The 27,783-nt window shown below is 40.5% G+C and overlaps 1 protein-coding gene across 2 annotated transcripts in view; it reads left to right on the top strand.

Moving 5' to 3' along the window:
* The window catches only part of VPS50 (VPS50 subunit of EARP/GARPII complex), an 87,035-nt gene extending 64,375 nt beyond the window's left edge, over nucleotides 1-22,660 (top strand). For both annotated transcript variants that reach the window (XM_057432436.1, XM_057432435.1), the window contains 6 exons: nucleotides 10,715-10,863; nucleotides 11,837-11,933; nucleotides 12,102-12,260; nucleotides 14,568-14,689; nucleotides 17,032-17,221; nucleotides 21,901-22,660. In XM_057432436.1, the coding sequence (XP_057288419.1) occupies nucleotides 10,715-10,863; nucleotides 11,837-11,933; nucleotides 12,102-12,260; nucleotides 14,568-14,689; nucleotides 17,032-17,221; nucleotides 21,901-22,020 (837 nt within the window). In that variant the 3' untranslated portion in view covers nucleotides 22,021-22,660. The remainder of the gene's footprint in view (nucleotides 1-10,714; nucleotides 10,864-11,836; nucleotides 11,934-12,101; nucleotides 12,261-14,567; nucleotides 14,690-17,031; nucleotides 17,222-21,900) is intronic.
* The last annotated feature ends 5,123 nt before the right edge of the window (nucleotides 22,661-27,783 follow it).

Raw genomic sequence — 27,783 nt, 5'->3', positions numbered from 1 at the left:
TTAACAGTGCTGTTACAGATAACATTAGTGTCAGTTGAAATTAATAGCTATGTTCCAGGTATGCTTTGAAAGGAGGAAGAAATCTGAGCTAACTGCCATTAACTTAAGTGCATTCCATGAGGTTTATTAATATCTTATGAACTTATGCTGGTCTTATACTATAAATGGAAATTTTCCAGGTTTTGATTCATGAGGAAGAAAAAGTCTTCTGGATATTTTTATTGTTTGCTTATTTTTAAGAGTTTGTAAAAGTCAAGATTAATCTTTACTGTGTTGTAAAATGGGATTTTCTCATGATTGCATGGACTGTTCTGGACTGCTCTCAAAATTCTTCTCTCTTATCTTTAGATTATTGTAAATTGCTATCTGAAAATATCCATGTCTGTTGTGGGGTTCAGCCTCATGGCTTGTTGGGAATTTGGGGCCTTTTGCATAGTCTTCTATTCATGGTAACATTATTAAGGGCTATCATTTCTGCTGCCTTTCAGTTCATTTTATTTTAATGAAGATAATCTGAATCTGATAGTTCTGAATCTGTAACTAAGGTTTTGCCAGAATTGCATGTAGATCAGAATAGTTCCTCTAATCTATCAGTGCCTGTGGAGGTTAAGTTCTGTCATCTATGTCAAGACTCTTTGGTAATTTAGACTGGATGATTCTTAGCTTTCCTTTTGGACTTTGTCTATTCCTTTTTTGAGATACTAAGTGGATGAAGGCCTTTTACTCTATATTATTGTCAGGAGGTAGAGGAATAATTGAAGGATTTAGAGGCCGTCTCCTTTTTGTAGACTTTCTGTAGTTCTGTTTGGGATTGAATTAATGCTTGCTAATGCTTGCTAATGCTTTACACCAGATACCTTTTTAGGATACTGCTTTTATTATTGTTTAGCTGAATTGTATGTTTCCTTTGTGAAGGAGAAGGCAAAGTGGAAGGGGTGTTCCAGTTCTGGCAAGGTAAAGCTGAGCTGCAGTTAACATTCTTTCTTGCATTTTTGTAGCATCTTCAGTATGAAGAATATGGAGGTCAGTTGGAGGCATTCCATGTAGTTCCTCATGGAGTTCTCTATTCTAAGTTTATACTCCACAATTAGTACAGTGCAAGAAGTGTCTGTCCTTTTAATATACACTGTACTTACAGTATACTAAGCATACTTGATAAAGAAGTACTGTCCTGATTTTCATTTGGACCACTGAGAGGTAGAGTCAGGTTTCTTACAGCGTCTGAGCAAAAAGGATGCAGCAATTTAAAGAGCTTTGTCTCCTCTTCCCTGCATCCCTCCTCATGCATCACATACTCTCTGCTTCTGCTGGAGGGTCCTTGTCCCCTCTAAGTAGTACTCAGCTGTAGCTGAATCACTTCTCTGCTCTTTCACAATCTAATATTTCATAGCAAAGCAAACTTCATAAACTGCAGCAAGTCCACCTGCAGTTTAAATTAATGTTTTAGACTGTGAACAGGAAATAGCTGAGATATGAACATGTGTTCAGTTGTGTTAACTTCACCACAGGGCAGTTATGTGACACCTCAGCTGTGATACATATTATTCATGTCTCTGTGCTGCTCCTGCACTGATGTAATAGAAAACATTATAGTAAATAAAAAAGCCAAAACAATAAACAAACACCAAAGCTCACCACTTCAGTGGGAAGTAAATGTGGCACTGCTCCTTGTATTTCTGGTACAAAACCATGTTTGTAATTTGGATTACTTTTTTTTTTTAGTTTGGATGTTTTGTATGATGTAATCAAAATGACAATGATGAAGGGACTTTAAGATGAAAATAATGAAAGGGCTTAACTCTTTACAGGATTGAGCAAGCTTTTTCTTTAGGTACTACTGATTTAAATTTGTTTCCTATTTCAAACTTTTATAAATATTCCAGTAATGAGGTTTTGTCCAGCGATGGCTTTTGTTCATCTCTGCGCCACTAATATAGATACTAGTTTAAGTATGGTCTGAAACTTCTTTTAGAATCATAGAATAGTTAGGGTTGGAAAGGACCTTAAGATCATCTAGTTCCAACCCCCCTGCCATGGGCAGGGATACTTCACACTAAACCATCTCACCCAAGACTTTGTCCAACCTGGCCTTGAGCTCTGCCAGGGACTTCCTTGGGCAGCCCCTTCCAGTGCCTCACCACCATTACAGTAAAGAACTTCCTGCTTATATCCAGTCTAAACTTCTGCTGTTTAAATTTTAACCCATTACCTCTTGTCCTGTCACTACAGTCCCTGATGAAGAGTCCCTCCCCAGCATCCCTATAGGCCCCCTTCAGATACTGGAAGGCTGCTATGAGGTCTCCAAGCAGCCTTCTCTTCTCCAGGCTGAACAGCCCCAACTTTCTCAGCCTGTCTTCATACAGGAGGTGCTCCAGTCCCCTGATCATCCTTGTGGTCCTCCTCTGAACTTGTTCCAACAGTTCCATGTCCTTTTTATGTTGAGGACACCAGACCTGCACACAATACTCCAAGTGAGGTCTCAAGAGAGCAGAGTAGAGGGGCAAGATCACCTTCTTCAACCTGCTGGTCATGCTCCTTTTGATGCAGCCCAGGATACGGTTGGCTTTCTGGGCTGGGAGCGCACACTGAAGCCGGCTCATGTTCATTTTCTCATCGACCAACACCCCCAAGTCCTCCTCTGCAGGGCTGCTCTGAATCTCTTCTCTGCCCAGCCTGTAGCTGTGCCTGGGATTGCTTTGACCCAGGTGTAGGACCTTGCACTTGGCATGGTTAAACTTCATGAGGTTGGCATCAGCCCACCTCACAAGCGTGTCAAGGTCCCTCTGGATGGCATTCCTTCCCTCCAGCGTATCAACCGAACCACACAGCTTGGTGCCATCACCAAACTTGCTGAGGGCACACTCAGTCCCACTGTCCATGTTAGCAACAAAGATGTTGAACAAGACCAGTTCCAACACCGATCCTGAGGGACATCACTCGTTACTGGTCTCCAGCCAGACATTGAGCCATTGACCACAACTCTTTGTGTGAGGCCATCCAGCCAGTTCTTTATCCACCGAGTGGTCCATCCATCAAATTGATGTCTCTCCAATTTAGAGACAAGGGTGTCATGCAGGACAGTGTCGAACGCTTTGCACAAGTCCAGGTAGATGACATCAACTGCTCTACCCCTGTCCATCAGTTCTGTAGCCCCATCATAGAAGGCCACCAGATTGGTCAGGCAGGATTTCCCCTTAGTGAAGCCATGCTGGCTGTCGCCAAGCACCTTGTTGATTTTCATGTGCCTTAGCATGCCTTGCAGGAGAATCTGCTCCAAGATTTTGCCAGGAACAGAGGTGAGGCTGACAGCTCTGTAATTCCCTGGGTCATCCATTTTCCCCTTCTTGAAAATGGGGGTTATATTTCCCTTTTTCCAGTCATCGGGAACTTCACCTGACTGCCATGATTTTTCAAATATGATGGCCAGTGGCTTAGCAACTTCATTCGCCAGCTCCTTCAGGACCCACGGATGGATTTCATCAGGTCCCATGGACTTGTGCACATTCAGGTTCTTAAGATGGTCTCAATCCAGATCTTCTCCTGTGGTGGGCCTAAGGTCTTCATTCTCACAGTGCCTGCGTCTGCCTTCCAAGACTTGGTCAGTGTGGTCAGAGCACTTGCTGGGGAAGGCTGAGGCTAATAAGTCATTCAGAACCTCAGCCTTCTCCAAAACTGGGGTAGCCAGTTCTCCTGATAACTTCTGGAGAGGGCCCACGTTGTCCCTACTCTGTCTTTTATTTGTAATGTACCTATAGAATCCTTTCCTGTTATCTTTCACATCCCTAGCCAAATTTAATTCTAACTGGGCCTTAGCTTTCCTAACCTGGTCCCTGGGTTCCTGGAAGGAAGTTGTCTTCCACACCATTGAGGAACCTCCTGGATTGTTCATGCCGGGCTGTACCATCGCTCCAGCAGGTATCAGGGTGGTTGAAGTCCCCCATGAGAACAAGGGCCTGTGAGCATGAAGCTGTTCGTATCTGTCTATGGAGTGCTTCATCCGCAGGTTCTCCTTGATCAGGCGGTCTGTAACAGATCCCCACAGTAATGTCTCCCATAGCTATATTCCCTTTAACCCTGACCCACAAACTCTGTGGACTGCTCACCTGTCCCCAGACAGAGTTCCATACTCTCCAGCCTATCCCTAACATAAAGGGCAACTCCCCCTCCCCTCCTGCCAGGCCTGTCTTTTCTAAAGAGTCTGTAACCTTCCATTCCAACACTCCAGCCATGGGAGCCATCCCACCATGTTTCTGTGATGCCTATTATATCATACCCCTGTACACGTGCACACATCTCTAATTCCTCTTCTTTGTTCCCCATGCTATGGGCATTTGTATAGAGGCATCTGAGCCAAGCTCCAAATGAAGCCGGCTCATTGGCTGGAATATCTCTACGTTGTTCCAAGCATTTATTGTAGGTGCTGGCAACTGACTGGCAGTGTTGGGATGAATCGATGCCCCCCTCCCCCAACACATCTAGTTTAAAGCTTTCTTGACCAGTCTGGCAAGCCTCCTACCAAAACTCCTCTTCCCTTTCGTTCAGACTAGCTCCATTAGCCTCCAGTAGGCCTGGCCTCCCAAATTGAGTCCCATGTTCTAAATACCCAAACCCCTAACTATAGCACCATTTTTTATGTATAAATGAAATAGGTTTAGTTTAAAAAAAGTTAAAGGGTCCTACCAATTAGCTAAACTGTCTTTATTTGCTTTCTTATAGTTAAGTTATATTTACTTACACTGGAAGTGTGCTAGGAGCTTAGCGATTAACTAGTTTTCTGTGTCTAAGCTACTTGCCTTTGCCTTAACAAAATACTTGTAGGCTAACTCAAAAGGATAAAAAATACAAGCACTTTGAGTATTAAAGTGTGCAGTTTCATTTCTAAGAGCTAAGAGAACCATATGACTTTTAAAGATTTGTTTGGCTATGTTGTACTGAATTTCATATTGTATGTCTGAACTTCATATTCCGGCCTTTCCACAGCTAGTGCAAAATAGCTTCAGCACAGATTTCTCCTATGCAGCAGCTTCAGAGCTAATAATTTGGATCCAGAAATAGCATTCTGCAAGCTGTGTTTCATTCATACCAGTAGGATGTATTAAAAGGAAAACAGAAAGAGAAAAATGAAAAGGGGAGGAAGTGCTATATTTTCAGCCTCACTATAATGCTAAGGTGGGGTTTTGGTTAGGCAAAATACATCAAAACAAGTGCCTTTTTCTGAGCTGCCTACATCTCCTCACTGACAGTTCTGCTGACTGGGGTATGCAGAGATACCTACACACATTTGGTCTTTGTAATTTCTAACAGGAATGTGGTTTTGCAACAGTGATGTTTGTATTAGTCTGTTGAGACCAGTAAGCCCCAAAGTAGGTACAAGGCATCAATCAAATTTATGTGATCTAAGATAACTAGTGATTCGGAAGGGAAATTTCTACTTCTGATTCCTTGCTGTATCTGTCTCTAAGCAGCTTCCTTATCTTCACAAAATGTAACGTAGTCATGGTACTGCCGTTACCTAGATGTTTGTGAATGTCCTGTGTATGCAAATAACTGCCTTGAATGATACTGCTGCTTCCAAAAGTGAGATTTTTGGGCGGATAACCATGGAATACTCATAAATATTTCATTGCAAACTGGATTGATCAAGTAAAACTGAGATTTAAAATGAAGTTTTCAGAGTTACTGTGCCCTACAGCAGTAGAAAATAAATCACTGCAGTAAAATAGTATATAAGCATTGCAATGCAATGCATAGAAGAGTAGGAGGGAGGAATCACTGGTATGAAGAAGTATCAGTTAATGTATTTTAGGTTCTGCTTTTGCTTTAGCTTTTGGGCTTTTTCCCCCTTAAAGTATATATCTTTTGGCAGACAGTAGCTTAGAGATCTAAGGTGCAGACATGGAAAATGTAGATTTTTCATCTGTACAAATAAGATAAGGATTGAGAGGAAAGCTTTTTTTCTTCGTGCTTGTCTTTCCGGCCAGTTTTGGCTTTGACCTTTCAATGCTGTGGAACGGTATGGCTCAGTTACACTAATCCCAGTTCTGGAAACAAGCAATTTGGTTTTATTTAAAATGTCAGCACATAGTCCTGCGTGGACATATACCGTTTTATATCCTGGTTTAGCATCCCAATGGCAAGCTCTGAAGAGTCTTGGCTGTGGGATTCTTTACTCGACATGGCAGTGCCTAGTGCAGGACGCTGCTCCTAAATACATAACTAAGCTCCTCACTGAAATGGTAGCTGTGAGCTGTGATTCTTAGTGAGGTCTTGTTTAATCGAAGATAATTTCTCCAACTTTTACAGTCCTTGCTTGGTCTCCTGCTTCTTCAAAGAAAAAAGCCTGAAGGAAAAAGGACAATTTGTGATTTATTTATATATTTGTTTGTTTGTATTTCCCTAGAAAGATGTGTACAACATACATAATGACAATATGTTGTGTGAATTGCTTGTCAAGGAGTGAGAACTTTCTGTATACAAAAGGAAGTTCTGTCATGAAAAGCACTTTGAAAACATACTCGGACTTCTGCAACTGTTTTGCTTCTTCACATTATTAATTTAGAGCTCTTGATACAACTTCTTATTTATTTGCTTCACTGTATTACCCAAGTAGACTGGAATGATTTAGTGAAGCTTTCCAACTTACTTCCTTGAATAAGTTTTCTGGGCTTTGGCAATTGCTTTGTCTCTCTTTGGGCAATCATGGAGCCATCTCATTTTAGTCCCTTCAGGCTCTTCTTGCTGGGCACCCAAAGCTTGGGCTGATTCCTAGTCCCAGAGAACTGCAGGTGTTCACAGAGTTACAGTTGAGCGCCTGGGAATCATCATCAGCTCCTACTGAAAATCTTTCTTTGGATAAGAAAAATGCTGCAGTAAAAATGTGTGTGAATGTACCAGATTTGCTTACGTGAGTTTGTAAGGTAGTGGTTTGGGTTCCCATGGGTCTGAGAGCGTGTGTGCTTTTGTGCAGAGGCTTTTCTGATACTTATTTTCGGAGGCATAGTTAATAGCTTATTTCTAAGTTGTCTGTCAACACAGAGTGATTCCTGATAGAGGCCTTGTTGCATTAGGCTAGATGAGATAGCAATAAACTCACTAACCTTTGGTATTTTTTTATGCAGAAGTCTGCCACTTAATTTTGAATGCTAAGAAATGTATGAAATGCAAAGATCCAAGAAGTTTCTGCACAGATTTTATTGAATTCTGTTCCTGAAGTCAGTGGGACTGATCTAACTGAGGTTTTGGATGTGTTTTGTGACAAAAACCACATGGTCATTTAATAATTTCTATTAATGAAGGCTGGAGGAAAAAAAACACGTGCATTATGGAAGCCCCGTCAGAGTGATCTTGTGCTTTTCTTGGGGTTTGGCACACTGGCTATTTCCTTGGGTTTCATTTTTGCTATCAACATGCTTTTTCACCACTTTCTTATTGGAACAAACCAGGAGAATTAAATGCTTGTACTGTGTTTGGCCAGTAGATTTGAACTAGAGTTTGACTCCCTGGTTGAACCCTAGTATCCCTTTGACTTAGCCAGTTGTCTCATGCACGTTTTGTGTCTTCAGGTGCAACATGACTTCAGCATTTAAAAGGTTCACAAGGTATTGAGCTTCATAGGAAGCAGGGAGATAGAAAAGAAAAAGTTTAAAGTGTATCTCAATACTGAAGTGATGGGCAACTTTGGACTGCATAAATGCAAAATTAAGTCTTTGTAATATTTGGGTTTTACATAATTTGTAATTAGTCTTTGAAAGAAACAAAGATGCTTAAACCTTTACCACTGATACTGCTTCCCCTGCTCTGTGGCTGAACAGAGCTTTAGAACAGTCTCCTAAGACTAGAGAATTGGTTGATGGGCTGTAGGTTTTGGTGGGGTTTTTTTGATAATGTGTAAACAGTTCAAATCTTCTTTTTGTTTGTTTGTTAACTTTTTGAGAATGACTTGAAAAAGAGAAAGCAGATAAAGAGTGGGTTTTGATAGTTAAGAGTATCTTTGATTCAGTCAGGATTTTTAGAGAATTGACTGTTATGCCTGGATGGTTAGATTTTATTGCCTGTCTGCAGTCTGCTTGTGGATGTACTAGGTAGGTATCTTCAGAGCTGACTAGAAGAGGTTACATGAGTTTTAGCACATACCCAGGCCTTTTGGCTTGCAAAACCATTCTGATAGACTCAGCAGAATGCAAACTTCATGGTATTGTGAAATGTCAGGCCTGTTTAATTGCAGATTTATCTGGCTGAACCTGAACACAGATCAGAACAAAGAGAATTCATTTTTCAACTAACATAGTGATGTGGCTAGTCTTTTGTAATCATTCCCGTGCTCAGTGCAACTTATCTGATAGTATTTACTGTAAGCTTCTTTTAGAAGTCTTTTCTTCTGCTCCTTGATCTCTTTATGTGAGATCTTTTAGCGCTTCAAATGATGTGTTGATGGTATTGCTCAGTCATCAGCCTTTGGTTTTAATGTCAGAATTTCTGCGAAGATCCTTCAAGGCTCCCTGTTTATCTGTTTTCTGCTTCTGTAACCTATTATAGGGATGGGGTTTTTCTTAGAAGTCTGAAGATAACTTCTTCACCCTTGATAGTGAGAACTCTGCTTTCCCAGTCTGTGCTTTGTTCCATCTGCTGTACCCATTTTTATGTTTGTGTTTGAGATTTTTGGCAGACGCAGAACTGAAAGAGCCTTTCTGATTTAGGAAATCCACCTCTCTGTTGCCTCGGACTGTTATATGATAGGAGGTAACTGTCAACTAAAATTCAAGATAAAGTGGAACTTGTGATTATTTTTTTTTTTTGTTCCCCCACACTTCAAACCATTTTCAACAGCTTGGACACTGTTATCTTCCCCATTTGTCTTATATTCTTAATGTCACTTTTGGCTTGGTTTTCATCTAAGCAATAAACACATTCTGTTGCTGCTTTGTCTGTAGCAGCAAAGTGTTGATCTTTCTGCTCACTCTGTATCACTTAAATTCTCACCAAGTCTTTACACATTTTGACATAATCTGTTTTTGCCTGCCCTGCCTTTAATTGCTGCAGCATAATCACAATGGATCTGTCAGATATTTTGCTGCCAGAATAACCTCCCTATTGTTTTTTTGCTTTTCAGCTGGTCAGCTGTGCAGTACCTTTTCTCTTGGCTTTTCAAGATCTTCAATGCATATTTTTCCTTGTCTCAAGCCTGGTATTTAGAATGAGTTAGACAATGACTTAGTTCCATTGTTGTTTCTAATGCTCACTGATCTCCTTTTCTTCTTAGGCAAAACTGTCTAAAAAGCGTGAATAGAAATATTCTATTTCATGGCACTCCTCATAGTTGTTCACTGCTGTGAAGCCTGAAGAAACTGCTGGTGACTGTTGTGGTCAGCTTGAGTCTATTTTTCCTCCTCCTTCTTTAATTATGTCACTGCAATTAATTTCTATCTCCAACTGGAAAAAAAAAACCAACACCACCCCCCGCCCCGCAAAAAAAAAACAAAAAACCCACCCCCCCATAAAAAAACCCACCATAAACACCCAAACCCAAACTGTAAAGCTGCTATATTTATTATCATGTTTTTGACTTCGTCTTTGTCCAGTTTTACAGCAATCTGAGAATTATGCTAATTTGTTTTTTGAGTTGAACCATAAATGTCATATTAGGCATTATTGTTGTCATATTGGTTGTGTTCATATCTTATTTTATAGCAGACATGTTGTGCAGCTGATCTTGCTTTTGAAGAAATTATTTTTAGCACTACTTTGTCCCTATGTTACTACCCAAATTTGTTATGTATGTTATTTTTTATGTATTCTGGGTTCTATATCACCTTCATTTCATAGTATTTCTTATATTTTTATAGCCTTTGTGTAGGCAGTAAGCATGATATAAGTGATTAGTCTAAAGCCAGAACTACGTTTATGTTTTCATGTACTGATATGGTTTTGGTAAATAGCTAAGCTTCAGAGGGGTGTCTGTTTATAATCTACTTAGACCAATATGATAGCCCTGGGAATTTCTTCCTTCTGTGATTCCCCTTCTAGCTGTAACATGTACTTAATATTCCTCAAATGCAGAGGTGAGGCTTTTTTCACTTTGTCACCCCCCTCATTCCGCCCCCCTCCCCCCAGTTTTTTTTTCCCTGGTTTTTGGTTTGGGGTTTTGTTGTTTGGTTTTTAGTTTTACAACAGCTGTAACCTGTTTCTTATTACAGATTCTTTTCCTCTGCTATGAATATTTCCTTGCATTTTACATTTGAGATGTTTGCAGGATAGAAGTTTTTATGGAATGAGAACTTGTTTAGAAGCATCATTTGTATTTTACTCCAGTTAGCTGCAGCTCACATAAACAGTAAAGCTCATGTATAAGTAATACTCCTTTGATTTGTTGCCTTATTTGGTTGCTGTCAAATTGAAGATATGATTTCTGAGGGCGAGAAGTCAGTCTCCCAGTAGGCAGTTGGGCTAAAGCCTAAATGAGCAAGAAGGTGGAGTAAGAATTTTGTTCTGTGCCTTTTTTTCTTTCCCCTTAAATACTGACCTACATGAGATGATTTTTTTCCACCTGTTTAAACACCACACAGTTCAAATAGAAAATTCTTTTCATTCAGGCTTGATTAAAATTACAACTTAGAATTAGAACCATTCCTTCATCTGATCTGTCATCTGAAACTGCTCAGCTGGAGCCATTCTTGCCGTCTTTGTGGTTTTTCATTTGTTTAATTCTTTGTTTTAGGAGGTCTCTGCTGATCCCACAGGAACTCTCACAGCTGCTGAAGAGAGAAAGGAGAAGGTGCCAAGCCCACATCTCAGTCATCTTGTAATTTTGACATCTCGCAATTCGCTGTATGGTTTGGCAGAGAGAGTGGTGGCCACGGAATCTTTGTAGGTTATTTACTATACATTGCATTTTGTGGTCACTGGAAGCTATGGATTGTTTAAGAGATTGTGATTACAAGACAAAACATTCTCGAGAGGTCAAAAATTCCTGCGTCTCAATGTGATTTTAAATATGAGTGATAGAGGTAATTTCTTAATTAAAGGTAGTGGGGCCTAACCATCTGGTCTAACCACCTGCAAGCATGAGCAATGAAATTTTACTGCAGCTGGTCCAGTAATTTGTGACAGTACAAGGCCAAATCTAACAAGAGAAAAGTTTAATTTTAAAGAGGCTGATGGGAGTATTTAATGTGTATGGTTCATGTAAACCTTATATTAAGTCCTCAAATGGTGATGGCTGAGACTCAGAACTGATTAGTTCATATTGGTTTGGCTTGGATTGCAATGTTCTTTGCAATGTGTGGAAATGTACCTATGAAGAGGAGATTATAACTAGCAAGTAACACAAAACTCACAAAATAGGTTTTATTTGGTCAAGAATAGTTAGAATTTAGTTAGAAATTTATTTTTTGTTATGTTGTTATTAACCAATGCTACCCCTGAGAAAGAATGTGATCTCATATTCTATCTTTTAGGGATTCCCTTATATATATGTAATGAGGAACGCTATTTTCGAATTCTGACATAGATTTGTTAATATTGATACTGACTGCCCTACAGTATGGCAATTACGGGACACTTTTCCACTGACTTTACTATTTGGATCAGAGCTTTGCAGTGTATCCTGTGTAAAACAGAAATATGAATTGTTGGTATTCAAGCATTAGTGTCTTATTCATGCATTTTCTTGTTTGCAGTTATATTTTAAAATTGACAGAATTGAGGATACTTGCTGATATATTGTTATGGTTAGGACTAAATATTCCAAGGTTACATATCATTACTGGCAAATATGTCAACTGTAGAGTAAAAGTTGTACAGAGACATGCCAAATGTTGCATTTTCTTTGCTTTCAAAGGGTATTTCTGGCTGAGCAGTTTGAGTGTCTTCAGCCTCATCTTGATGCGGTGATGCCAGCTGCCAAGAAGCCTTTTCTTCAACAGTTCTATTCTCAGGTCAGAATTGTGTAATTCACAGCTGATTTTTAAACAAAAGGTTTGAAACTTTGTAGAAGCAGTTTCAAACTTGTACAATATGGTGCAAATACTTATACATTTGAGTTATATATTGCTTTTATTAGCCAGAAATTTACTGAATTGAATTTTATTTCTCTTCTGTTTCAGACAGTGTCAACTGCCAGTGAGCTACGTAAACCTGTTTATTGGATTGTTGCTGCTAAAGCAATTGATTATGAACAAATGCTGCTTCTCATGGCTAATGTGAAATGGGATGTGAAGGAAATCATGTCACAACACAATATATATGTAGATGCTCTTTTAAAGGTGAGTACTTTCTGGGAAACAGCGTGCAAGAGTTTATGTAAACATTAAATTGCTGTAATACTTCACTAAAACTGTGAAGGTAGCATGGTTAAAGCAATACAGCGTCCTGACAAATGGGAATTTGTTAAAAGCAGGTCAGTCCAGAATTTTTATTGTTCTTGCTGCTAGCAGATTGCTTCAGTGATGATTTGTTGACTACATGGTAGTTGAAAGTGACCATAAAAGTTTAATGAGTTTCCTGTCTTAGTCTTGAATGGTAGATGTATGTGTCATAACCAGAGCAGCAGTGAGGAAACTTCAGTGACCTGAGATACTGTTTTTTGTTTGGGTTTTTCTGTAGGGTAGGGATGGTTTGGGGTTTTTGGGAGGGGTTGGGGGATTGGTGGAAGATGGGTTTTGCTTGTTTGTTTGTGTTTTTTTTTTAACAAAGGCTATTTGCTGTTCTGCATAATGTTAGTGGTTATCTTTGAGATCATGGGGACTATAGGTCAGACCAGAACTGAGAATGACTGTGCACTATCCAATTGAAGTTGCTATATTCAGAAGTTAGCATTTGAAAAGGAAGGTAGAAGGGAAGTTGTTCACCCAGCTTCTTAATTGCATTCAGTAGAAGTGGCTTTACAGTTGCTGTGTCTTACACATACAGAACCTGTTCTTGGAAGAATCCCTCTCTCATCCTTTTCTATGTGCCTAAATGATGTTTCTAAAGGTCGTTAAAAGGAAGTTCTGGCAGTGGTAGAATTACACTAATTCTTACACAGAAGCTGAAAAAATATTTTAAGGTTGTGTGAAGTATATATCAGAGAAAAAGTTGTGAATCTGTGCTGAATAGTAAGTTTGATTACACCTTGGTACTTTGTAGCTGTTCTCTGCTTAAAATAAAACAATGCAAAGAAGGAAGAATCTGTTAGAGGATGTATTATTGCACTGAATTTGACTGAATCTTTGTGATTACCATTCTATATGCTGCCATGGCTTTTTGAAATCAGTTTGTGCTTAAAACATTTGGTCTTTGTAGTAGAACTTTCTCCTTTCATGGATGTGGAACTGCTGAAGAATTTGCTTCAGGACAGTCAGGGCTAATACCATTTAAAACCATTTCTGGCTTCTGCATTATATAGCTAATAATGGTTGCTACAGAAGGTTTGAGATTACTGCTGAGCAGTAAGTCATTTGCTGTGTACCCTGGAACTCCAGGAGTGTCAGATGTCAGCACAATGCTTAATTTAAAAACAAACTTATTTTAGCCATGTCTACAGTTACATGAGATTCTGTATTTAGAGCCATAATATGTATGGAAGCAAATGAAGTGGGGAAAGAGAATTGTTCAAGAAATTCATTAGCATGGAGTGTTAGGCACCTTCATCTTCAGAAAGGGGTTGCATACCAGTTAAAGCATGACATTGTGGTACCCTGCTTTCTCTTGCCAAATTCCTCTTTTAGAGAATTTGTGTTAAGCATCAATTATGTGGTCAGATACTAGGTTAAACTGATTGCTGAGATTCCTTCCTGATATTTTTCACATACTGGATTTTTGAGAGGCAGGGGGAGAGTGTTTGATACCTTTTTAAAATGGCAGAGGCATTAGTCACTTGCAGCAGACTTATTTCGCTTGATGTAAGTCACAAAATTACAGTAGCAGTAATTACGTTCAGTTGTGACTAGTGTATCACTCATTGTAACAGCTCAAATCTATCCAGGCTGTTGATGTTTCATGTGGAAACAGGTGCCTTCTCTCAACCTGAATTTTTATCTTGTGTTGCAGTATGCTTTTGAACAGTTAAGATTTGGACTCTTCAGTGGGTGCTCTCAGCTCCTTTTAAAGCACCAGGGAACTTATCTAATGTGAAAGGTTGAAGAATGAGAAGTGGTTACAGTATTTCTGAGCTTCTGTTTGAAAGCTGATGGGGGTGGGTATTTAGAAGGATAAAGAAGGATTTTCTTTAGTGGCTGTATATTGACTTTAAAAAAGTTAAAGATGAATTTAGGGAGTGAAGCAATGAAAATGGCATTTGAAGGATTAGCTACTGGGTTAATTTTCAGAGGTGTAACTTTCTGGGCAAACTGCACCTCTGGGGAACAGAGCAGTATTACTTGAGGTAATGTGAATGATATACTAGAAAGTGGTATGCTTTCTACTTCGTATGTTAAGCTTGTCTCTGCAGTCTGTGCCCATTAAGGTTCTCTGCTTTGTTCTTACTTTTCAGTATGCTCTTTCATGTGCATTTCTAATTCTTTGCTGTGGTTGTTAGGGATGTATAGAGTATGACCCCTTTTAAGCTAAAGGAATCTTTCATGTTTCATCAGGAGTTTGAAGAATTTAACAGAAGGTTGAACGAGGTGTCTAAGAGAGTCCGTATTCCTCTGCCAGTCTCCAACATCCTTTGGGAGCACTGCATACGCTTGGCCAATAGAACTCTTGTGGAAGGGTAAGCAGTTCATGAAACTCTTGCTTTTGGGTAAATATGTCCATAATGATAATGTCTATTTTATGCAATTGAAAGTTCTAATTTTGTAGTGCACTGGTAAGTTCTTGTGCTTTTGGAGGCCTAAAAAATACCAAGCTGTAGCATAGTCCTTAAGCAGTTGTTTCATGGAGTCTGGTACAGCATTAAGTTTAAAGGGAATGTTTAAAGTACCTGCATACTGATGAAGAATGACACCGAGTGTTTTACTGAAGCATTTGAAACAACGTATTTTTCTTTCAAAGAAACTTCTATATGAAAATTGTAATTTCCCGACAGAACAAAGAAGAATGTTGAAGTGTAATTGTCAGTATCTCTATGGTGATGCCATTTGTCTTTGCCAGGAAGAAGGATGGAGTTGTCAACCTGAACAGTTATTTTAGAATAGCCACAAAGCAGGATTTTTCCAAATTCACCAGAAGCAGAGAGGTGTCTTAGTTGGCTTGATCAATAGAGGCTCAAGCACCTTAATCAAGAACTGCTACACCTTGCCCATCCCTCCCTCCTTAATCAGTGACCCAGTCTTTTCAGAGTCAGTATTGGAGCCTGAGTATTGTAGTCTTTTCATCCACTGTATTTATTTTTGTGTCCTTGTCGCCTTGCTACATATGTCTGGGCTCTCATCGCAACTACTTCTGCATTATAGAATACATGCTGTCTTCCACTCCTTCTGCATATGTTTCCATATTTCTTTCTTGGTTATCTTTACCCTTTGCACTCCTTACTACCTATTTTACTACCTTCCATCCCACTCTCCTGCTGTCTGGTCTAATTTAGGACCTCAACAACATGCTGTTTCTCCAAATGTTAGCTGTCTGTTGAGGATCAACAGCTTCCACTGCTTCCATGAAATGATCATTTTTATACTCATGCCCATTTCTTTTTATGCCATCATCCTGTTGCAGTCTCTTAAGAGATCAATTTCATTTTCAGGGAGACTAAATCCAGCCATGAAACTCCCTCTGGCTTCTGGGTTCCCTTGTCTGACATGACCTATACAACTGTCTTCTCGTTTTGAAATTTTGTTTTCTGTTTATTGTGCCTCAAGTCAAAGTGGAACAAAAGCATCTTTCTTCACCCCCTGGCCCTTTTCCTTTCAAGTGGGTAGCACCATTAGTCACTATGCCCCAACCCTTGTGCCTGTTTTGGACTTGTTTCTTTTTCTTGACAATGTTACTCATCTTTCGTGACTGCATTGTTCACAAATCACTTAGGTCTTAGCTCCAAAGATCATCACTCATATGTCTTGCTCCACACTGCATTTTTGGTTCCTGCTTGTGACTAAGCATGAAACTTTCACCTTTTCTTTCACCTAAACATTTCACTGTCTGGTCAGAGTGGACTGGGAATACCTTTCTGATACGATTTGTCCTGTGCCTTTAAATTTTGCCCTGCCCTGTCTCCTAGTTCTGTGTTCTTTCCTGTTTTCCGTCTGGCTTCTTGAAGTACTTCAGTATGTCCTATTGAGAATCATTGTCCAGTGGTGGGCTGGATTAAGTCTATCAATACGCTGTGCCTCATACCAAAGCTTTTTTATTTCCTGTACAGAGTTGAAATTGGCACTGCTAAGGGCATTGCAGTGTCATTTCCTTTGATCTTTACAAATGCAATTTCTTATCCATTTAAAAACTGCAAAAATAATTTTCCTGATTTGCTGCCTAACACCCCATTGTAATCCTTCCTGGTGTTACCCTGCCCTAAGCTCATCTACTGTTTCTTCTTTGAGCTCAAACCTGTCACCAGTTTTCTGTCAATCTACTCTCATTAAAACATTAATCTTTCACAGAGATCAGCCAGTGCTGCCACCCTTTATCCTCTGGTTGTTCTGGGTGTTTTTGAACAAACAGCTTTGTGCCTTTCTCTGATGTTGTTCACTGTTGATTCAGTAAGCTCCTGGGGACCATTCTTAAAGCTGTGTGTTACGTTTCAGACTTCAGTGGACATTGATCACTTGACGCCACTGTCTAGTGCACTGATCAGCACTGATTTAATTTCCTTTAACCCACTTCTAGTAAGTTGTCCAATGTAGAATTTTTAGTGGCTTTTGGTGTGGGATGGTGGTGGTTTTTTTTTAAGTATCAATGGGTACAATGCGGCTCTAGTCTATGAGTGGGGCTAAAACATTGTACTAATGTAAATAAAACCCTTCATCGGGCATTCTGAGAGAAGTTCTTGTATGCTTTTAACTTAAAACCATAGTTATGTTCCTCCTCAATGCTTGAAATACTAAGTTAAACAACTTTGAGAAGTAACATTCATTTTTAATTCCTTTGAAGTTTTACTTTCCACTGTGTTTCTCTTTTCAGTTATGCCAATGTAAAGAAGTGCAGCAATGAAGGACGTGCCTTGATGCAACTGGACTTTCAACAATTCTTAATGAAACTAGAGAAGTTAACAGACATTAGACCTATTCCAGATAAAGAGTTTGTGGAGACCTACATTAAAGCGTACTACCTAACAGAAAATGACATGGAATGCTGGATAAAAGAACATAAAGTAAGAGTTAAATTTGCATTCTTTTACTGTCAAAAAATGTAGAGAAGTAGAGCAAAATTAAGTTTAAAACGTTTGTGTGCTGTTCGGAACATGCCAAAGTCCACCTCTTGATCATCAAAAAGTATGGTTTGAAACCACGCGAGGAAGTTTTACTTCACCTTTAGGAGCAGATTGCTTAAACTAAATTGTAAAGCACAATGGATAAGACCTTTTTTCTAGATAAGAGCTTATTCTTCCTTCACTTAATAATACTGCATAACATTGCTGTCCAAGATGAGACTGCATTTGTGTTTTGAATGCATTTAGCATGTTTTCATGATAGCATAACCTAACAATTATAACAGGACTGTATAAGTGATAGTCACATGCTGTTGGAGCTGCCCATTGTTGAAGTGAAAAGTCTTTTAAAATGGACCACTTTGAGATCCGTATTTTGGGATTACTTGAAATCATGTTAGAGATAGATGAATGAAATACATCTTTAATATAGTTTTCCTTGTTTTACCTGGAGCCACAAGAGAGCTTGTGAGCTGTTGTTTGGTGACCTGTGTGGAAAAACTCTTGTTTAAATCTACTGGTGGAAGCTATGTTTTTGATGGTGTTGTGTATAAAGGTAGTACTGCCAAATGTGGTGTTTTGTCAGGTGTTAAGAATTGTAGTCTTGACCTTTTTTGCCATTTTTTTCCTTTATCATGTACTGAAATTAACGTTGTTTGGAAAACCTGTAGACAGAAGTATTTAGAAGTTTATTGGAGCTGAGAAGTCAAAAAAAGATGATTAACTTTCATCACAGTTTGTTTAGAAAAATGTAAAAAGAGTAAAAAAATTTATCCTATTTGCATGCCTCTGTTAAGAAAGAAAGAAGGGTCATTGTAGTAGGGGATTCCCTTCTGAGAGGAACAGAGGGCCCGATATGCAGAGTTGACCCTCATCATAGGGAAGTGTGTAGTCTGCCTGGAGCCCGGATCAGGGATATCACCAGGGCGCTCCCCAACCTGGTGCACCCGACAGACTACTACCCGCTGCTGGTCTTCCAGACAGGTGGGGAGGAAGCTGCTTCCCGCAGTCTGAGGGGGATGAAGAAAGACTACAGGGCCTTGGGGCGGATGGTGAAAGAGTCTGGGGCTCAAGTGATCTTCTCCTCACTCCTTCCATCTTCCGCTGATGATGTGGGAAGGAATGGGAAGATTCAGTCCATAAACGATTGGCTTCGAGACTGGTGCTACAGGCAGGGCTTTGGATTCTTTGACAGCAGCTGGTTTTATAGGGCACCAGTCTGGACAATGACAAGTGAGAAAGGTTTGTCTCACCGAGGGAAAAGGATGCTGGGGCATGAATTAGCAGGGCTCATTTGGAGAGCTTTAAACTAGATTCGAAGGGGGATGGGGTTGTAGCTGGGCTTGCCCCAGTGGGGCAGCGCTCCAGAATTAATGAAGACTGGGAGGCCTCCTATAATCCTAGGGTGAAATCGGTGTGCTCAGCTCGCTCCCTGGAATGTCTGTACACCAATGCGCGCAGCATGGGAAATAAGCAGGAGGAGTTGGAAACCTGTGTTAAGTCAGGAGACTAGGATCTGGTGGCAATTACAGAGACGTGGTGGGACAGCTCACGTGACTGGAATATAGTCATGGAGGGCTATGTCCTTTTCAGGAAAGACAGGCCAGCCAGGAGGGGTGGTGGGGTTGCTCTTTATGTGCGGGAGCAACTACAATGCACCGAGTTCTGTCCAGGGACAGATGATGAGCGAGTTGAGAGTCTGTGGGTGAGAATTAAGGGGCAGGCTGGCAGGGGGGATACTGTTGTAGGTGTCTGTTACAGACCACCAGATCAGGGTGAGGAAGTTGACGAGGCCTTCTACAGGCAGCTGAGGGCGGCCTCACAGTCACAGGCTGTGGTCGTCGTGGGGGATTTTAACTTCCCTGATGTTTGCTGGAAGGACCACTCAGCAACCCAGCCGCAGTCCAGGAGGTTCCTCCAGTGTATGGATGATAACTTCCTCCTGCAAATGGTGGATGAGCCGACCAGGAGAGGAGCGCTGCTGGATCTCATCCTCACTAACAAGGAGGATCTGGTCGAAGCAGTAAGGGTTGAGGGCTGCCTTGGTTGCAGCGACCACAAGATGGTGGAGTTCAGGATCTTGTGTGGTAGGACTAGTAGAATACCAAGTAGAATTGCAACCCTGGACTTTAGCAGGGCAAACTTTGGCCTTTTCAAGCAATTGCTAGGGGAAATCCCATGGGCAAGGCTGCTTGAAGGTAAAGGGGCCCAAGATCGTTGGTTGACATTCAAGGATTGCTTTTTCCGTGCTCAAGATCAGAGCATCCCGACACGTAGGAAGTCAGGGAAGAGGGCCAAGAGACCTGCATGGCTAAATAGGAAATTGCTGGGTATGCTCAAGTGGAAGAGGAGAGTTTACAGGTCATGGAAGGAGGGGCTGGCCACTTGGGAGGAATATAAGGCTGCTGCTAGAGGATGTAGGAAGGCAGCTAGGAGGACTAAGGCATCCTTAGAATTAAACCTGGCGAGAGGGGTCAAGGACAGCAAAAAGAGCTTTTTCAAATACATGGCAGACAAAACTAACACCAGAGGCAATGTAGGCCCACTGATGAACGGGATGGGTGCCCTGGTGACAGAAGATACAGAGATGGCAGAGTTACTGAATGCCTTCTTTGTCTTTGTCTACTCTGCTGCAGGCAGTCCTGAAGAGCCCTGTACCCCTGAGACCTTAGATGAAGTCAGGTCGACGGAGCGGTTTGCCTTAGTCGATGAGGAATGGGTTAGAGATCAGTTGAGCAATCTGGACATCCATAAATCCATGGGTCCAGATGGGATGCACCTGCGGGTGCTGAGGGAACTGGCGGAAGTCATTGCTAGACCACTCTCCATCATCTTTACCAAGTCTTGGGAAACGGGAGAGGTGCCTGAGGACTGAAGGAAAGCAAATGTCACTCCAGTCTTCAAAAAGGGCAAGAAGGAGGACCCGGGTAACTATAGACCGGTCAGCCTCACCTCCATCCCTGGGAAAGTGATGGAACACCTTATCCTTGGTACCATCTTAAGGCATATCAAGGATAAGAGGGTTATGAGGGGCAGTCAACATGGCTTCACCAAGGGGAAATCATGTTTGACCAATCTCTTAGCCTTTTATGAGGAAATAACACGGTGGATGGATGATGGCAGAGCGGTGGATGTGGTCTACCTTGACTTCAGCAAAGCATTTGACACAGTCTCCCACAGCATCCTCGCAGCTAAATTGAGGAAGTGTGGACTGGATGATCAGGTAGTGAGGTGGACTGCGAACTGGCTGAAGGAGAGAAGCCAGAGAGTTGTAGTCTATGGGGCTGAGTCTAGTTGGAGGCCTGTAACTAGTGGAGTGCCTCAAGGGTCAGTACTGGGACCGGTATTATTTAATATATTCATCAATGATTTAGATGAGGGAATTGAGTGTACTATCAGCAAGTTTGCTGATGACACTAAGCTGGGAGGAGTGGCTGACACGCCAGAAGGCTGCGCTGCCATCCAGCGAGACCTGGACAGGCTGGAGAGTTGGGCAGGGAATAACTTGATGAAATATAACAAGGGAAATTGTAGAGTCCTGCATCTGGGCAGGAACAACCCCAGGTTCCAGTATAGGTTGGGGAATGACCTGTTAGAGAGCAGTGTAGGGGAGAGGGACCTGGGGGTCCTAGTGGACGACAGGATGACCATGAGCCAACACTGTGCCCTTGTGGCTAAGAAGGCCAATGGCATCCTGGGGTGTATTAGAAGGGCGGTGGTTAGTAGGTTGAGAGAGGTCCTCCTTCCCCTCTACTCTGCCCTGGTGAGACCGCATCTGGAGTATTGTGTCCAGTTCTGGGCCCCTCAGTTCAAGAAGGACAGGGAGCTGCTGGAGGGAGTCCAGCGCAGGGCAACAAAGATGATTAAGGGAGTGGAGCATCTCCCTTATGAGGAAAGACTGAGGGAGCTGGGTCTCTATGGTTTGGAGAAGAGGAGACTGAGGGGTGACCTTATAAGTGTCTATAAATATATAAAGGGGGAGTGTCACGAGGACGGAGCCAGGCTCTACTCAGTGGCAAACAATGATAGGACAAGGGGTAATGGGTACAAACTGGAACACAAGAGGTTCCACTTAAACATGAGAAGAAACTTCTTCTCAGTGAGGGTGACGGAACACTGGAACAGGCTGCCCAGGGAGGTTGTGGAGTCTCCTTCCCTGGAGACATTCAAAACCCGCCTGGACACATTCCTGTGTAACCTTATCTAGGTGTTCCTGCTCTGGCAGGGGGATTGGACTAGATGATCTTTCAAGGTCCCTTCCAATCTCTAGCATACTGTGATACTGTGATGTATTTCCCACCATTCTGCCCAAAGCATCGAAAATACATTAAAACTTGATTTATATACATATGTATTCACAGAATTACTTTCTGTGAACTCAGTCCAGCACTATTAAAGTTGTAAGCGTTTTCTGTTATAATCCCCCATATAGCAAAATACAGTTTTGTCCTCTGCCTCCACTGTGTAAACTGTCCAGACTTGACTTAAATACCACTTTAAATCTCCGTTGCATACTGACTGCTTCTATCAGCTGAAAATCCATAGTTTTATGCCTGAGGTTAATTTTCAATGTTCGTCTCATGTTTTATTCTGCCATAACATGATTTGCTTTCATTTGCCAGGAATATTCCACTAAGCAGTTGACCAATCTGGTGAATGTCTGTCTGGGCTCCCACATCAACAAAAAGGCAAGACAGAAGCTGCTAGCCACTATTGATGACATAGACAGGCCTAAAAGATAACTGGAGAAAGCTACCTTTCCCTGTGGCTTGTACCTTTTTCTGTTCATGTGAAGCATGCAGACAAATCTCTCATGGACTAATGACAACATTCTCTTAAAATGCATTATGCATGACCTTTTTTACCAGCATTGGAGGCACGCTGAAGTGGCATAATGTTCTAAAATATGACTTTTCTAATCTGTAGAATTATTTTCTGTTGTATTTCTTCCTTTTTTTCTTTTCTTTTGTTACATGCCCTTAATAAAGGGCCACTTGTTTGTGTATCATTGGTGAGCTGTATATTTTGCAGAGATGTATACTGTAAGTAATATCAAAGTCAGAGAGAAATACATTGGCTTAATATATAGATGTTGCCCTTTTTTAATAAAAGGGCTACTTGAAAAACTTACTTCTTTTCTCCCTGCTTTCACCCTCAGAATTTGTGCTTAATAATGGACCGGTGTAACATGTAAGGAACTGTACAATATTTGATCAGTGTATCTTGCATGTAGATTAAGAGTGCAGATCAACTAAATACTCTTCTGTTAAAGCCTCTTTTCTTCATATGTATTTAAAAATATCTGTTTATTTGAGAATTAGTCATATCAAAATGATTGACTTCAGATTAATAGAAGGTAATAAATACTGTACACTAATATGATTTCTTTGTGAGACTTTGTTTTCCTACTTCAACAATGCAAAATGTCATTTGCAGTAGAAGTTTGTACTCTTCCTTTCATAGTGCTTCCCTTTTGACCTTCTGCCAGTTTTCCCTGTTCCAAAGCAATAATGCCATGGAACAGGAATAATCAGGGCTGGGTTTTTTTTTGTTTTTTTTTTTTTGTTTTTTTTTGTTTGTTTGTTTTTATGAAGGTTTCAATTGATATTAAAATAATTTTACTATTTCCTGTTCATCCTAAGCAAAGCAACATTGCTTGACTGCAGTTTTGTCCTAGAAATCAGTTTGTCAGAGCATCACAGTCTCCACTGAAGTTTTCGGGTTTGCCTTTGGTTTTCAGTACATAAGATTTTAGACTTTTAATTTTTTTATTATTACATAATAAGCTTTTTGCAGTACTCTCAGGCCTGTTAAAAGGAGACATGCAACCGTTGAGCTAATAAGTGAAATTGTTTACATAATCTATAATCCACTGATGCATACAAGTTGTAAATTCTCAGTTTGGGTTCATACTTGCTTTGTACTTTGAATTCAGTCGTGGGAGAACCAGGATTTACTGAATGACATCAGTTAAGGCAGAAAATTGCCCTGTTGGGATCACTGTAATTAACTCTTTTCTGCAGCTTAATTTCCTCTTCAGAAGTCAACTGAGCATCATTGTGTGAGTTCAGTTAAAGCCTGTGTACAGTTCTAGAAGAATGATAGAATTTACATTTTAAATATTGCTTGTGTAGTATTCAGCTCCCTTATTCATCTGTATTTTAAAGGATGTAAGATTTAAACCCAAACTTCACACCATTCTTGGACCATGTTGTCATGCTGAGGTCTATTTAAAACTTGTTTAGTGCCGTGTCAATGTATGTGGTGAAGCTGAATCACTTTTACCCTCATTAAAAAGGTGGTTCAGAAAGAGAAGAGTGTACTTCAGTTTGAAAGTGTGGACTTCCACGTCAGATCCTGAACAAGAGTTCTCAGATTAAATACAAAGGTATTGGAGATGATTAGTGTAAAATCTGTTTCCATATTCTTCTCCCGGATGAAATATGACTTTTAAATATCTTTACTAGAGCTTTGTGAGCTGAATACATGGTTAATGTCTCCTGAACTATAACTGTAATTTGATCGCTTACCAAAAGGTAGGAGTATAAACACTGATTGGAATGTAGAGTCAAGGAAGGAGGTGAGCATGAATCGTAGTCAGGAGTAATTTTTTTGTAGTGTATCTGTAGTTTGCTATGTTATTTTTAAGTAAGCCCCCAAATAAAAGAATGTGTAAGATGGAGCGTTAAGCCTGTGTCTGATCTTCATTCACATTTGTCTCAAAAAGTGATTGTTTTCCAGAGGAACCTCCCTTGCTGCCCAGGATTGATGCTAAGGGAGAAGCTACGTAGCTCAATGGCCTAAATACACCCTTAGATATATGATTTAACTTTCAGGTTGCCCTGTGTGGAGTCAGGAGTCGGACTCAATGATCCCTATGGGTTCCTTCAAACTCAGGATGTTCTTCTATATTACTAAAGGTCTGTTTGGTAGTTTCCACCCTCTGCTGTGCAAATTCTTTACAAACCATTTATTTGTTTACATCTTCATTCTCTTAGGGAATAAGAAGCCTCTTATACTGCTTCTTCTGCAATGGAGAATAGGTTTAAATATCCTTTATGTTTTAGAGGAGTGTTTTGGAATACTCTAATAAATAGAAGATTATTTCCTTCAGTCTCCAAAGAGAATGACCACTGTTGTGAGGTGGGCAATGCATCTGTTGGTCTTTTAGCCTAATGAAGAATCTAAATCCTGTTACCCAGACAATGAATACTCTGATATTTGCCAAACTCAGCTGGAGTATAGATGACCAGTTTTCAAGCCTGAGGTTAGGCAAAGCCTATGAGTGCTCTGATGAGCATACAGCTGGCTTTTCTACAGTTAGCTTCTCTCAGCCTCACCTAGTGGTGATGCCGTTTTCCAAAGAAGTAACTACTGGGGCAAAAAAGGGGGAAGCCAACCGAGGGGTTGCTGTGATCGTGGTGTAAGATTCAAGTCCTTGCTTTGGTGTAGGTTTAATTATTCAAAGCAGAGTGGCCTTGATGGGAAAGATGGTCTTGGATCAGCAGTACTTCAGCTGATGGCTTGAATGTAAAAGCTATGGATGTGAGTTGTGCTTTTGGCTTGTCCTTGTGCCACAGAGCACACAAAATTATAAAGATCCTTTTCTCTTACCATGAAGTGATATATTTGGTGCCTTTCCCCCTTCAGACCTTGCTCATGGTTAGTGTTTATAAAGTTTCTGTATTGCTGTACAATAAAAAGCTGTACTTTGGTAGCTCAAGTTTTGAATAAAACCTATGTTTAAAAAAAACCCAAAACTCAAAACCACCCACCCAAGAAAACCCTTCCTCTGCTTAAATTGATAAATAGTTCTGTCTCTTACCAAAATCCTCAAAAGGCCAAATGTCAGCAGGCACCTGCCATATTATAAATGTTGCAAACAGAGATGGACTAACAAATGTAGATTTATTGTGTGTGGCTGATGGTATCTATTTTATTTATAACCACTGCTTGAAACACCACAGCATAAAGACTAAACATTGCACCAGACACTAGGATTATGGTGCAAGTATGGAAACGGCAGTTTCCATGCTTGCTGGCTATTTAAGGGTATTTGTGAGTGTGTTGTTTTTGCAGTGTGAGAGCTGGTTTTCATCACAGCAGGGACATGGTTTTAAGGATCTCCTGCTCTTCTTAGTGATCTTGAAGTATGATGTGGAGCAGGGTCTTTAAATCATGCTAAAGATTTCACAAATCTGTGTTTGGTTACTTTATTTTTATAAATAGGTATTAAGTCATTAACATGGCGTATGATAAAAGTACACAGCTGAGAACCTAAAGAGATGAGTGGCGTCTTTTGTTATGTGGTGGATCCACTGCTCAGTTTTAATTCAGTGAAGTATTCTGTCCAGTCCCAGAGAGTTTACGTGTATAAGCTAAACTAAAAATAGTTGGATGTAAACTGAACTCGAATCTACTTGGCTGTTCTGTTAAAGAAAGTACCCTAGTACCCCTGAGCTCTGCTGGATCAGTCTGAAACTTTTTATCTGAATGTATATGTGAAAGAAAAACAACTTTCAGAACAGAGATATATAGATCTTTGTGTTACATGATGATCATCATGCACAGATTTCAGTATTACCAGATTTAAAACCGGCAAACAATTGCCTAAACGTGTGTTGATCTTTGAAACACAAAATGCATGAGCAAGCTGAAGATCTAGAAGAGATGCAGTGAAGTGCCTCTTTTCACTAAGCACAAAATTAATGGATGATCGGATGTGCAAAAGGCCTGCAGGTATTTCTGAAGATCCTGTTTACAATAAAACCCCAGGTTTGTACTTGTATGCATTTCCTGTTCTGTATCCCTAGTAATTTCTATTCATAAGTGCCACTATTCATAAATAAGTCTACATATTAATTCTGTTTTGGTAAAGAATAAAATAGAACTGTCACCTCAGCCTTAAAATAAAAAGGATCCTTGTACAGAAAAGAAATTACCCTGTGGCTGCTCTCTGATAGTTGTAGGGAGGCCATGTAGAATATGCACCATAAAACTGTTCCTTTTGAAATTCATCCATATGTTATAGTGTAAATATATGCACACACACAGAGCTTTGTGTGCAGTGTAATTCAGCACTGGGGACCACAAAAAAGAATGGCAAAATTCAGCAACAAGCAACACATTATTGGCTTCTCCACTATCACTTATGTTAATAACTTGTGGGTTGGAGAATGAGCATAATCGAGCTGAAAGGCAGTGGTATGTCAGCATGGTGAACATGCAGCTCAGTCTGGGGCATCTCACTGTTCTCTTGGAACCTGAAACCTCAATAAACATGGGAATTGTCATTGCCTGATGCAGTGGTTAGCACAATACAAGCACCTCTGCATTTTCAGGACTGTTTATTACTTAAAGTGTAGGAAAATATCATTGATGTAAATGGGTTTGACCAGGGGCTGCTTCCTGGCCCTGAGCTACCAACATCTGTCTCCTTCAGAGCAGTTAGAATATTTAAGCAGCCAAATGCTCCAACCAGCTGAGGGTTCATGGATGGTTTATAATGTGCTATATTTCAACTAGACAAAATCGTTGCTGTGAATAGTAATGCCTCATAGCTGTAGTGCTGTTAGCCCTTCCTTCCCCTTTGTGTTCAGAAAGCCAGCAAGTTTTGCTGGTGTCTCTGCTGTTCCACAGGCACTTCCTTCTCTGAGCTTACTGAGCCTTTAAGCTGACATATATTTCTTTTTAGTCAGATGTTTACTGCTGCTTATTGCTCAGAATCTCTACAGTAAGGTGCAGGGCAATGCATGTGTGTTTTGCCAGGATGCAAAAAGAAAGCTCTTGCTGTTTGTGGCTGCCCTAGCTGCTGTTCTGGGGGGAAGGAGCTCTGCATGTGTGATACATTTGGTAACACTTAGAGATGCTGCATACCTCAACAGCCAGGTCATGGACATGTCTTGAGCTTTGATTTAGGTTCTGCTCTGTCTCAGTGCCTGGTGTTTGTTTTATTTTCCTATACTTTACTCCCCTAGCCAAAAAAGAAATGACGTTACCTACCATGCTTTATAAAGTGCTGTCAGGCTATGGTTCTTTAGTCATGAGCTGTATTTTAATGGCCATTAGTGAATTAACCCCAGAGAAGCTGAAATGTGAACTCTCTGTGGAGAAAACAACACATTAGGAAGGTCCCTTCCCTGTGTCTCAGTCTTTTTAGGTGCTGTTCCATTTGCCTTAGGGCAGAACCCAGTAGTCTCACACGTTCTTTCTCCTGGTGCTACGCTTCAAATAGCACCAAGCTGTTTGTTTTGTAGGGCTGTTGCCTGTGTAGCAGACACCCTGCTATGGACCAGAAAACATGGATGGGAGTCTTCTAAGATGTACCTATGCATTGATTTTCTACTGCCAGAAATAATAACCAGACAGATTAGATAGGGAAGACTGGGGAGAAAATTAAAGGGAGATTTATCTTTATTTTTAAATGAAAATATGAAAGGATATTGAGAATACATACACATGCATCCTGATGGCTGCCCTTCTGTACACTGTTATTAAAAGCTCAT

Source organism: Pezoporus wallicus, unplaced genomic scaffold (assembly GCF_028554395.1).
Source record: "Pezoporus wallicus isolate ANWC-B61680 ecotype Strahan unplaced genomic scaffold, APGP_CSIRO_Pwel_v1 scaffold_2584, whole genome shotgun sequence".
In the NCBI taxonomy this organism is placed as follows: Eukaryota; Metazoa; Chordata; class Aves; order Psittaciformes; family Psittacidae; genus Pezoporus; species Pezoporus wallicus.
The sequence above is the reverse complement of the archived record's forward strand: the minus strand, read 5'-3'. Positions and strand labels throughout refer to the sequence as shown.